At 39.2% G+C, this 13234-nt stretch overlaps 1 protein-coding gene across 26 annotated transcripts in view; it reads left to right on the top strand.

The window, feature by feature from the left end:
- The window catches only part of LOC141299195 (protocadherin gamma-C5-like), a 207648-nt gene that overhangs the window by 115881 nt on the left and 78533 nt on the right, over positions 1-13234 (top strand). For 2 of the 26 annotated variants that reach the window (XM_073829532.1, XM_073829509.1), the window contains exon 1: positions 701-3235. The exons of 18 other annotated variants lie outside the window; for them this stretch is intronic. In XM_073829532.1, coding sequence (XP_073685633.1) covers positions 785-3235 — 2451 coding nt within the window. In that variant the 5' untranslated portion in view covers positions 701-784. Of the gene's footprint in view, positions 1-700; positions 3236-4019; positions 6570-7393; positions 9950-10525; positions 13064-13234 lie in introns of those variants that run through there. 6 more of the 26 variants (XM_073829526.1, XM_073829506.1, XM_073829525.1 and 3 more) reach the window with 3 other exon arrangements.

Genomic DNA, 13234 nt, shown 5'->3' with positions numbered 1-13234 from the left:
CTACATAACTACATTCTTTATGATTTGTTCATACCTAATACTACAGCTAATGTTAATGAACTGAACCTTGTCTTACGCTTTAAGGCCCGGTTTCACAGACAGGGCTTAGGCTAAACCAGGATTAGGCCATAGTTCAATTAGGACAATTAAGTAATTTTTATAAAACATGCTTACAAAAAGACATTACTGTGTGCATCTTAAGACAAAACAAAGGCACTGATATATTTTAAGATCAAACAGTGCAATTTTATTTCAGTTGAAACAACTCAGTCTTACATTTTAGTCTAGAACTTGGCTTAAGCCTTGTCTGTGAAACCGGGGGTATGTGTTTAAACAGCTTTAGAGGCTTTACGGTTTTGTCTGTAAAGACAAATGAAATGCTTTTTCAGTATAGTATTTTTCAGTAAATTAATGATTATTACAGAACTTTTCAGTGTACAAGATGGTTATTGCGTGTTTGTCTTAGTATATATAGTTATGTAGGGATGTTTTGTCCTTTTAATCAAGATCCAATAATGGAAAGCACTGCAGTTCTACTACTGGGACATTTCATTGCTTGTATTATTGTTGTTTCCCGTTTTTAACTCTAAGGGCCGCTGTTGATTTGTAGAAACGCAAGTATGTGATCGCTTGTGGTTGGTGGAGCTGTGCTGATGCTGTGGAGGAGACTAAAGAGAGTCGATGAATGTAGAGGGTCACTGGCAAACGAACTGGATTAATTTGTGGATTATTTGATTGCAGAACATCCTCTACAGTTTGTGATTTGAATACTTAACGTATAATAATGTGTGTGATTACAGCATGTAGATGGATTCTTTGTTACCAATCGCAAGGACGGCCATTGGATCGTGTTTTCATATGGAGGGTCTTATTCATCATGGCTGCTTTTTCAATCTCTAACATAAACGCACAGATTCGTTACTCCGTTCCAGAGGAAATGAAGAAAGGATCGCTTATCGGGAATATAGCTCATGATCTTGGTCTGGATGTTCAAAGACTGCGCTCGGGTCGGGCTCGTATTGTGTCTGGCGACAGCACTGAGTACGTAGCGCTAAAAACAGACAAAGGGATTTTGGTTGTGAAGGAGAGAATTGACCGAGAGCAGCTTTGCGCTGAAACGACTCCGTGCAGCTTCACGTTTGAAATAATACTTGATAACCCGATGGAACTACATCATGTCACAGTGGAAATACTCGATGTAAACGATCACTCGCCAAGATTTGCTAAAGATGAAGTTAATCTGGAAATAAGTGAATCAGCCACACCTGGGGCTCGTTTTTTACTGGGAAGCGCAGATGATCCTGATGTAGGTGTAAACGCTCTCCAAAATTATATTATGTCAACCAACGATAATTTTATTCTGAAACAACACTCGCGCCCCGATGGAGTTAAATATGCTGAAATGGTGCTTCAGAAGCCGCTAGACCGAGAGCAACACCCACAACTGTCTCTCATTCTCACAGCAGTGGACGGAGGAAGCCCTCAGAGATCTGGTAATATGAAAATAGAGGTTAATGTGCTAGATGCAAATGACAACGCACCAGTATTCAACCAATCAGTTTATAAGGCAACAATAGCAGAAAATGCACCTAAAGGAACTTACATTACAACTGTTAATGCAAGTGATGCAGATAGTGGAATGTATAGCGTGATTTCATACAGTTTTGCTAATTTGAAAGGGAACATAAATGAAGTTTTTGAAATAGATGAAAAAACAGGTGTTATTACTCTAACTGGGGTGCTTGACTTTGAAAAATCAAAAAAATATGAAATTGGCATTGAGGCCAAAGATCAGGGTGGTTTAGGAAACTCGGCTAAAGTCATAGTTGATTTAATTGATGTAAACGACAATGCACCCTCTATTAGTGTTATGTCATTTTCAAGTTCAGTGAGTGAAGACGCACATGCTGGCACCACTATCGCTATTTTTAGTGTCAAAGATCTAGATGCAGGAGAAAATGGCCACGTTGACTGTACAGTAGATCGAAATACTCCATTTAAATTACAATCTTCGCTGCGGAATTATTACACTTTAGTCACTGATGCTGCTTTAGATCGTGAACGTGTGGCAGAATATAATATCACAATCACAGCTACAGATTCAGGGTCTCCTGCGCTTTCTAGTCAGAAAACTTTAAACCTGAAAGTATCGGATGTTAATGACAATCCCCCCAGGTTTCAGAAGAGTGTTTACACTGCATATGTTACTGAAAACAATCAACCTGGTTTGTCCATATTTACTCTGAGCGCTCAAGATGATGACTGGAACCAGAACGCTCGTATTTCGTATCTTCTAGATGAGACTACAGTGGGTGGATCCCCTGTTTCCTCTTACATATCAGTAAATGCTGACAGTGGAGTGGTTCACGCATTGCGCGGTTTTGACTACGAGCAAATGAAAAGTGTTCGTGTTTGTGTGAAAGCGCAAGATGGAGGATCTCCACCTCTCAGCACTAATGTGACTTTAGACATTGTAATCCAAGATGAGAATGACAACGCTCCGCAGGTTCTGTATCCAGTACAGACTGGTGCTTCTGTAGTGGCTGAGATTGTGCCTCGTGCTGCAGATGTTGGATATCTGGTCACTAAAGTGGTGGCTGTTGATGTGGACTCTGGACAGAATGCCTGGCTCTCCTATAAACTACAGAAAGCTACAGACAGAGCGCTGTTTGAAGTGGGTTTACAGAATGGAGAAATAAGAACTGTGCGACAAGTGACTGATAAAGATGCTGTCAAACAAAAACTGACTGTTGTTGTGGAAGATAACGGCCAGCCCTCTCGCTCAGCCGTGGTCTCCATTAATGTGGCTGTGGCTGACAGCTTTCCTGAAGTGCTGTCAGAGTTCACAGATTTTACGCATGAAAAACAATTTGACGAGAACTTAACTTTTTATTTAGTTCTCGCACTGGCTGCTGTTTCTTTTCTATTTATCACTTGTGTGGTTGTCATACTATCAGTAAAGATCTACAGATGGAGACAATGTCGCTTATATCAGTCCAATCTGCCTGTTATTCCGTATTATCCACCGCATTACGCGGACACAGGAGTTACTGGAACTCTGCCGCATGGGTATAATTATGAAGTGTGCATGACGACTGACTCGAGGAAGAGTGATTGTAAGTTTTCTACACTCGGAGGTCAGAATGTTTTAGTGGTGGACCCGAGTTTTACTGAGACGATGCAGCGCGCAATGAAGGAAAAAAACTTCTTAGAAGATCCCGAGTCACCAGAAGTGGTAAGATCACTTGCTCTTAAAACGACTTAAATAACATATTTGTAGAAAGATTGTTAGATCGCGTTAAATCCGTAACTCTATACAATAAAGTAATGCAATGCATTTTTAATTTACTGCTAATTTCCATATATTCTTCAATATTTTTAACAGTTGAAATTGTATATTTTAATGTTAGACTTTATATATTTTAAACGATCATAATTTCTAAATAAAAAATAAGTTATTACCTTTGACTTACATTACTAATGCTGCAAAAGTATTATTCACTGTTAGTTCAAACCTAACGCAATAACTAATGTTAACAAGCAGAATCTTGTGGTAATGTATTACCATTAATACATTAACATAAAGGAACATAAACATACAAGACTATATGGTTCTGGCTGTGACATTACAATTAAAACACACTTATGCTGTATATCTTCTGCACTTATTTGAATTTATTTTCCCTGAAATGACTGCTTATGTGTTTGCTTTACTCAGAGTACAATAAGATTACCATTTACGTTGATTTTCGAGGGATAGTGCGTGTTTAATTATATACAGTTCTGTGAGGATGTTTTATTCTTTTTTTTTTTTTTTTTTTTTTTTTTTATGCTGAGATCAAATGATGGAGTTCAGTTCTAAATCTAAAACATACCATAGCTTAACTACTGTCCTTACTCATTTTCAACTCTAAGGGCCGCTGTTGATTTGTAGAAGCGCATGAATGTGATCGCCTGTGGTTGGTGGAGCTGTGCTGATGCTGTGGAGGAGACTAAAGAGAGTCGATGAAGGCAGACAATCACTGGCTAATAGCAAACGAACTGGATTAATTTGTGGATATTTTAATCGCAGATCATCCTCTACAGTTTGTGATTTGAATACTTTACCTATAAAAATGTTTGTGATTAGAGCATGTAAAAGGATTTTTTTTCACCAATCGCGAGGACAGCCACTGGATCGTGTTTTCTTATGGAGTGTCTTGTTCATTGTGGCTACGTTTTCAATCGCTAACATAAACGCACAGATTCGCTATTCCGTTCCAGAGGAAATGAAGAAAGGGTCGCTTATCGGGAACATAGCTCATGATCTTGGTCTGGATGTTCAAAGACTGCGCTCGGGTCGGGCTCGTATCGTGTCTGGCGAGAGCACCGAGTATGTAGAGCTAAAAACAGACAAAGGGATTTTGGTTGTAAAGGAGAGAATTGACCGAGAGCAGATTTGCGCTGAAACCACTCCGTGCAGCTTCACGTTTGAGATAATACTTGATAATCCAGTGGAACTACATCACGTTACGGTGGAAATACTGGATGTAAACGATCACTCGCCAACATTTCCTAAAGATGTAATTCATTTTGAAATAAGTGAATCGGCCACACCTGGAGCTCGTTTTCAACTGGGAAGCGCAGATGATCCTGATGTGGGCATGAATTGTATCCAAAATTATATCATATCACAAAATGAGAATTTTATTTTAAAACAGCATGCGCGACAAGGTGGGGTCAAATATGCTGAAATGGTTCTCCAGAAGCCTCTAGACAGAGAGCAGCATCCACGATTGTCTCTTACTGTCACAGCAATCGACGGAGGAAACACTCAAAAATCAGGTAACGTGAAAATAGAGGTAAATGTACTAGATGTAAATGACAACGCGCCAGTATTTAATCAGTCAGTGTACAAAGCAACAATAGCAGAAAATTCGCCAATTGGAACTTACATAACTACTGTTAATGCAAGTGATGCAGACAGTGGAACAAATAGTTTAGTTTCGTATAGCTTTACGAACATAAAAGTCATCGGCCATATTTTTAAGTTAGATGAACACACTGGTATGATAACACTAACTGGGATTCTTGACTACGAAAAAGCAAAGAAATACGAAATTGATATAGAAGCAAAGGACCAAGGCGGTCTGGGAGACTCTGCTAAAGTCATAGTTGATTTAATTGATGTAAATGACAATGCGCCAACAATCAGTATTATGTCATTTTTTACCCCGATCAGTGAGGACGCACCTCTTGGCACCACTATTGCTATTTTTAGTGTAAAAGATGTAGATGCAGGAGAAAATGGCCACGTTGACTGTACAGTAGATCGAAATACTCCATTTAAATTACAGACTTCGCTGCGAAATTATCATACTTTAGTCACTGATGTTGCTTTAGATCGTGAAAGTGTGGCAGAATATAATATCACAATCACAGCTACAGATTCAGGATCTCCTGCGCTTTCTAGTCAGAAAACTTTAAACCTGAAAGTATCGGATGTTAATGACAATCCCCCCAGGTTTCAAAAGAGTGTTTACACTGCATATGTTAATGAAAACAATCAACCTGGTTTGTCCATATTTACTCTGAGGGCTCAAGATGATGACTGGAACCAGAACGCTCGTATTTCGTATCTTCTAGATGAGACTACAGTGGGTGGCTCCCCTGTTTCCTCTTTTATATCAGTAAATGCTGAAAGTGGATTTGTTCACGCACTCCGCGGTTTTGACTACGAGCAAATGAAAAGCGTTCGTGTTTGTGTAAAAGCGCAAGATGGAGGATCTCCACCTCTCAGCACTAATGTGACTTTGGACATTATAATCCAAGATGAGAATGACAACGCTCCTCAGGTTCTGTATCCAGTCCAGACTGGTGCTTCTGTGGTGGCTGAGATTGTGCCTCGTGCAGCAGACGTTGGATATCTGGTCACTAAAGTGGTTGCTGTTGACGTGGACTCTGGACAGAATGCCTGGCTCTCCTATAAACTACAGAAAGCTACAGACAGAGCGCTGTTTGAAGTGGGTTTACAGAATGGAGAAATAAGAACTGTGCGACAAGTGACTGATAAAGATGCAGTCAAACAAAAACTGACTGTTGTTGTGGAAGATAACGGACAGCCCTCTCGCTCAGCCGTGGTCTCCATTAATGTGGCTGTGGCTGACAGCTTTCCTGAAGTGCTGTCAGAGTTCACAGACTTTACGCATGAAAAACATTATGACGACAACCTGACATTTTATTTAGTTCTCGCGCTGGCTGCTGTTTCTTTCCTATTTATTACTTGTGTGGTTGTCATATTATCAGTAAAGGTCTACAGATGGAGACAATCTCGCTTCCTATATCAGTCCAATCTCCCTGTTATTCCGTACTATTCACCGCATTACGCGGACACAGGAGTCACTGGAACTCTGCCGCATGGGTATAATTATGAAGTGTGCATGACGACTGACTCGAGGAAGAGTGACTGTAAGTTTTCTACACTCGGTGGACAGAATGTTTTAATGGTGGACCCGAGTTTCGCTGAGACGATGCAGCGCGCAATGAAGGAAAATAAATTCTTAGAAGATGCCGGCGAGTGTCCTGAAATGGTAAGATAACCTGTTATTTAAAAATAAAACAGTATTTTTGATATTAAAATGGCATTCAATAATCTTTGCTTAGTAATATCGCAAAAACCTTTTTCTCTAGGCCTAAATAAAAATAGTATACATTAAGGTTTTGTTCATTAACGCAAGTTAATGCCTTACTCATCATGATCTAATAATTACATTTTACAGCATTTATTAAATGTTTATATGTAATTATAAATGTCTTTAGTATTAAATCACTTTCGTTAATAATACGTTATTTATCAAATGTAGAAACAATATTAGCACATATGACAACATTAAACTACTGTAATAAACACAAAATATGTAATAATTTTAGTTCATGATTCCCAAAGCTTCAACTAATGTGAAGGAATTTACCCTTACCATAAAGTGTTACCTTAAAATTGTGATTCGATATTAAAGTCTGTTCTGTCTGTAAAATAGGTAATCTGTCTCTGCATTAATCCAGTTTTACATAATCCCTTACTTTAAGATGATTTCGAATTTATTACTAACAAAGAAATCATGTTTGATTCCTATATTTAAGTAGTGCAATGTACAGTAAGATTCAAATTTACAAGAACGTTGGAGCGTTATTTTATATATAGTTGTTCAATATATTGTTCAGTTTTATTGTTGTTAACAGCTAATGACTGAATTTAATTTTAAGTCTTAAACATTTTACAACGTCTGTGAGTGTTGTTTCTCGTTCTCAACTCTAAGGGCCGCTGTTGATTTGTAGAAACGCATGCATGTGATCGCCTGTGGTTGGTGGAGCTGTGCTGATGCTGTGGAGGAGACTAAAGAGAGTCGATGAAGGCAGACAGTCACTGGCTAATAGCAAACGAACTGGATGTATTTGTGGATATTTTGATCGCAAAACAGCCTCTGTAGTTTGTAATTCGAATACTGAACGTATAAAAATGTCTGGGATCAAAGCATGTAGAAGAATTCATTGTTATCAATTGCGAGGACAGCCACCGAGTCGTGTTTCCTTATGGAGAGTCTTTTTCATCATGGCTGCTTGTTCGATCTCTAACATAAACGCACAGATTCGTTATTCCGTTCCAGAGGAAATGAAGAAAGGATCGCTTATCGGGAATATAGCTCATGATCTTGGTCTAGATGTTCAAAGACTGCGCTCGGGTCGGGCTCGTATCGTGTCTGGCGACAGCACCGAGTACGTAGAGCTGAAAACAGACAAAGGGATTTTGGTTGTAAAGGAGAGAATTGACCGAGAGCAGATTTGCGCTGAAACCACTCCGTGCAGCTTCACATTTGAAATAATACTTGATAATCCGATGGAACTGCATCATGTTACGGTGGAAATACTGGATGTAAACGATCACTCGCCAAGATTTGCTAAAGATGAAATTAATCTTGAAATAAGTGAGTCGGCCACACCTGGAGCTCTTTTTTTACTGGGAGGCGCAGATGATCCTGATGTAGGTCTAAACGCACTACAAAATTATATGATGTCACCTAATGATTATTTTATTCTGAAACAACACTCACGTCCCGATGGAGTTAAATATGCTGAAATGGTGCTTCAGAAGCCGCTAGACCGAGAGCGACACCCACAACTGTCTCTCATTCTCACAGCAGTGGACGGAGGAAGCCCTCAGAGATTTGGTAATATGAAAATAGAAGTTAATGTGCTAGATGTAAATGACAACGCGCCAGTATTCAACCAAACAGTTTACAGGGCAACCGTAGAAGAAAATTCACCTAAAGGAACCTATATTACAACAGTTAATGCTAGTGATGCAGACAGTGGCGTAAATAGTTTGATTTCATACAGTTTTGCTAATTTTAAAGGGAACATAAACGGCATTTTTAAAATCGATGAAAAAACTGGTCTTATAACACTGAATGGGGTACTTGATTATGAAAAAGCAAAGAAATACGACATTGATATCGAAGCAAAAGACCAAGGCGGTTTAGGAAACTCTGCTAAAGTCATAGTCGATTTAATTGATGTAAATGATAATGCACCAGTTATCAGTGTTATGTCATTTTCAAGTCCTGTTTCTGAAGACGCAGCTATTGGAACAACTATTGCCATTGTCAGTGTGAAGGATGTAGATGCAGGGGACAATGGTCAAGTTGTCTGTACAGTTGATCGAAATACTCCATTTAAACTACAGTCTTCACTGCGTAATTATTACACTTTAGTCACTGATTTTGCTTTAGATCGTGAACGTGTAGCAGAATATAATATCACAATCACAGCTACAGATTCAGGATCCCCTGCGCTTTCTAGTCAAAAAACTTTAAATCTGAAAGTATCGGATGTTAATGACAATCCCCCCAGGTTTCAGAAGAGTGTTTACACTGCATATGTTAATGAAAACAATCAACCTGGTTTGTCCGTATTTACTCTGAGTGCTCAAGATGATGACTGGAACCAGAACGCTCGTATTTCGTATCTTCTAGATGAGACTACAGAGGGTGGATCGCCCGTTTCCTCTTTTATATCAGTAAATGCTGAAAGTGGAGTGGTTCACGCACTCCGCGGTTTTGACTACGAGCAAATGAAAAGCGTTCGTGTTTGTGTGAAAGCGCAAGATGGAGGCTCTCCACCTCTCAGCACTAATGTGACTTTGGACATTATAATCCAAGATGAGAATGACAACGCTCCTCAGGTTCTGTATCCAGTACAGACTGGTGCTTCTGTGGTGGCTGAGATTGTGCCTCGTGCTGCAGATGTTGGATATCTGGTCACTAAAGTGGTGGCTGTTGATGTGGACTCTGGACAGAATGCCTGGCTCTCCTATAAACTACAGAAAGCTACAGACAGAGCGCTGTTTGAAGTGGGTTTACAGAATGGAGAAATAAGAACTGTGCGACAAGTGACTGATAAAGATGCGGTCAAACATAAACTGACTGTTGTTGTGGAGGATAACGGACAGCCCTCTCGCTCAGCTGTGGTCTCCATTAACGTGGCTGTGGCTGATAGCTTTCCTGAAGTATTGTCAGAGTTCACAGACTTTACGCATGAAAAACAGTATGACGAGAACCTGACATTTTATTTAGTTCTTGCACTGGCTGCTGTTTCTTTCCTATTTATCACTTGTGTGGTTGTGATATTATCAGTAAAGATCTACAGATGGAGACAATCTCGCTTCTCATATCAGTCAAATCTGCCTGTTATTCCGTACTATCCACCGCATTACTCAGACACAGGAGTCACTGGAACTCTGCCGCATGGGTATAATTATGAAGTGTGCATGACGACTGACTCGAGGAAGAGTGACTGTAAGTTTTCTACACTCGGAGGTCAGAATGTTTTAGTGGTGGACCCGAGTTTCACTGAGACGATGAAGTGCGCAATGATTGAAAAGAGGTTATTAGAAGATCCGGAGGTGCCTCAAATGGTAAGACCATCTAAAAGATAATCTAAAAATATAATATAATATAATATAATATAATATAATATAATATAATATAATATAATATAAATCATTTTATTATAAATTTTTAAAGCAAATGTGTAGGGTATAGTAAGCTTACAAAATGTGAATTTTAATTGTTTTGCTGAAGTCTGTCTGGAAGACAAGATGTCTCAGGATAAAAAATTTGTATTTTAAACCTTTAAAAAAATGTGGATATTGTATTTATTTATTTATTTATTTATTTATTACAAGTATAATTCGCATTCTGAGTGATTTAGTAGGATTATTTGGCAAGAACCTGTCATAACCCATAACATATGTTTTTTTTTTTTAATTAATTTTTTGTAGTTGTTGCTGAGGTCAGTATACAGAATTGTGCTCCAGGATAGGATTGGACTATTACTGAGTATTTACAAATGTTATTCATCTTTATCAACTCTATGGGCCGCTGTTGGTTAACAAAAGTGTACATGAACACACTCTTGATTCGTTACTGCCTCTGGTTGGTGGAGCCCGGATGATGCAGACTGACCAAAGAGCGTTGATGAAGAAGACAGAATTACTGACAAACAGCAGATGAACAAAATTACTTTGTGATTATTTCTGTTGTTGAACAACATCCGCCTTGTAATCGGAACGCTTAAAATGAAAATAAGTATATTAGGTGTAAGGCTTTTTTACCGATGGCGAATGCAGCCATTGTATCGTGTTTTCTTATGGAGGGTCTTATTCATCATGGCTGCTTGTTGGATATCTAACATTAACGCACAGATTCGCTATTCCGTTCCAGAGGAAATGAAGAAAGGGTCGCTTATCGGGAATATAGCTCATGATCTTGGTCTGGATGTTCAAAGACTGCGCTCGGGTCGGGCTCGTATCGTGTCTGGCGACAGCACCGAGTACGTAGAGCTGAAAACAGACAAAGGGATTTTGGTTGTAAAGGAGAGAATTGACCGAGAGCAGATTTGCGCTGAAACCACTCCGTGCAGCTTCACGTTTGAAATAATACTTGATAATCCAGTGGAACTACATCACGTTACGATGGAAATATTGGATGTAAACGATCACTTGCCAACATTTCCTAAAGATGTAATTAACCTCGAAATAAGTGAATCGGCAGCACCTGGAGCTCTTTTTTTACTGGGCAGTGCAGATGATCCTGACGTAGGTGTGAATGCTCTCCAAAATTACATTATGTCAGGTAATGATTATTTTATTCTGAAGCAACATTCGAGCCCCGATGGAGTAAAATATGCTGAAATGGTGCTTCAGAGGCCTCTAGACAGAGAGCAGCATCCACGACTGTCTCTCATTCTCACGGCAGTAGATGGAGGAAACCCTCAGAGATCTGGTAACATGAAAATAGAGGTGAATGTACTAGATGCAAATGATAACGCGCCAGTATTTAACCAGTCAGTTTACAGAGCAACAATAGCAGAAAATTCACCTAAAGGAACTTATATTACAACTGTTAATGCAAGTGATGCAGACAGTGGAACAAACAGTTTGATTGCATTTAGTTTTGCTAATTTTAAAGGGAACATAAATGATGTTTTTAAAATCGATGAAAAAACAGGTGTTATTACCTTAAATGGTGTACTTGATTATGAAAAAGCAAAGAAATACGAATTTGGCATTGAGGCCAAAGATCAGGGTGGTTTAGGAAACTCGGCTAAAGTCATAGTTGATTTAATTGATGTAAATGATAATGCACCAGTTATCAGTGTTATGTCATTTTTTACCCCAGTGAGTGAGGACGCACCTCTTGGCACCACTATCGCTATTTTCAGTGTGAAGGATGTAGATGCAGGAGACAATGGTCACGTTGTCTGTACAGTTGATAGAAATACTCAGTTTAAACTACAGTCTTCCCTGCGGAATTATTACACCTTAGTTACTGATGCTCCTTTAGATCGTGAACGTATGGCAGAATATAATATCACAATCACAGCTACAGATTCAGGATCTCCAGCGCTTTCTAGTCAGAAAACTTTAAATCTGAAAGTATCAGATGTTAATGACAATCCCCCCAGGTTTCAAAAGAGTGTTTACACTGCATATGTTACTGAAAACAATCAACCTGGTTTGTCCATATTTACTCTGAGTGCTCAAGATGATGACTGGAACCAAAACGCTCGTATTTCGTATCTTCTAGATGAAACTACAGTGGGTGGCTCCCCTGTTTCTTCTTTTATATCAGTGAATGCTGATAATGGAGTGGTTCACGCACTGCGCGGTTTTGATTACGAGCAAATGAAAAACGTTCATGTTTGTGTGAAAGCGCAAGATGGAGGCTCTCCACCTCTCAGCACTAATGTGACTTTGGATATTATAATCCAAGATGAGAATGACAACGCTCCGCAGATTCTGTTTCCAGTACAGACTGGTACTTCTGTGGTGGCTGAGATTGTGCCTCGTGCTGCAGATGTTGGATATCTGGTCACTAAAGTGGTGGCTGTTGATGTGGACTCGGGTCAGAATGCCTGGCTCTCCTATAAACTACAGAAAGCTACAGACAGAGCGCTGTTTGAAGTGGGTTTACAGAATGGAGAAATAAGAACTGTGCGACAAGTGACTGATAAAGATGCGGTCAAACAAAAACTGACTGTTGTTGTGGAGGATAACGGACAGCCCTCTCGCTCAGCTGTGGTCTCCATTAACGTGGTTGTGGCTGACAGCTTTCCTGAAGTGCTGTCCGAGTTCACAGACTTTACGCATGAAAAACATTATGACGACAACCTGACATTTTATTTAGTTCTTGCTTTGGCTGCGGTTTCTTTCTTATTTATTACTTGTGTGGTTGTTATAATATCAGTAAAGATCTACAGATGGAGACAATCTCGCTTCTTACATCATTCCAATTTGCCTGTTATTCCGTACTATCCACCGCATTACGCGGACACAGGAGTCACTGGAACTCTGCCGCACGGGTATAATTATGAAGTGTGCATGACGACTGACTCCAGGAAGAGTGATTGTAAGTTTTCTACACTCGGTGGACATAATGTCTTAGTGGTGGACCCGAGTTTTGCTGAAACTTTGAGTCACACAATCAAGAAAATTAGTTCTATCGACGATCTCGAGTCTACAGAATCGGTAAGAAAGTTTTGGGACTATTTTTTATTTAATTTAATTTAATTTAATTTTCTTTTAATTTTTTATTTTTATTTTTTATTTTTAACTGAAATTTGTAGTGTAAGCCTAATCAAGTTGATCATAAACATACATGTCCTAAGACCATTTATATGAAGTTAAGGTTCCTGAAAT

Source organism: Garra rufa, chromosome 23 (assembly GCF_049309525.1).
Source record: "Garra rufa chromosome 23, GarRuf1.0, whole genome shotgun sequence".
In the NCBI taxonomy this organism is placed as follows: Eukaryota; Metazoa; Chordata; class Actinopteri; order Cypriniformes; family Cyprinidae; genus Garra; species Garra rufa.
The sequence above is the reverse complement of the archived record's forward strand: the minus strand, read 5'-3'. Positions and strand labels throughout refer to the sequence as shown.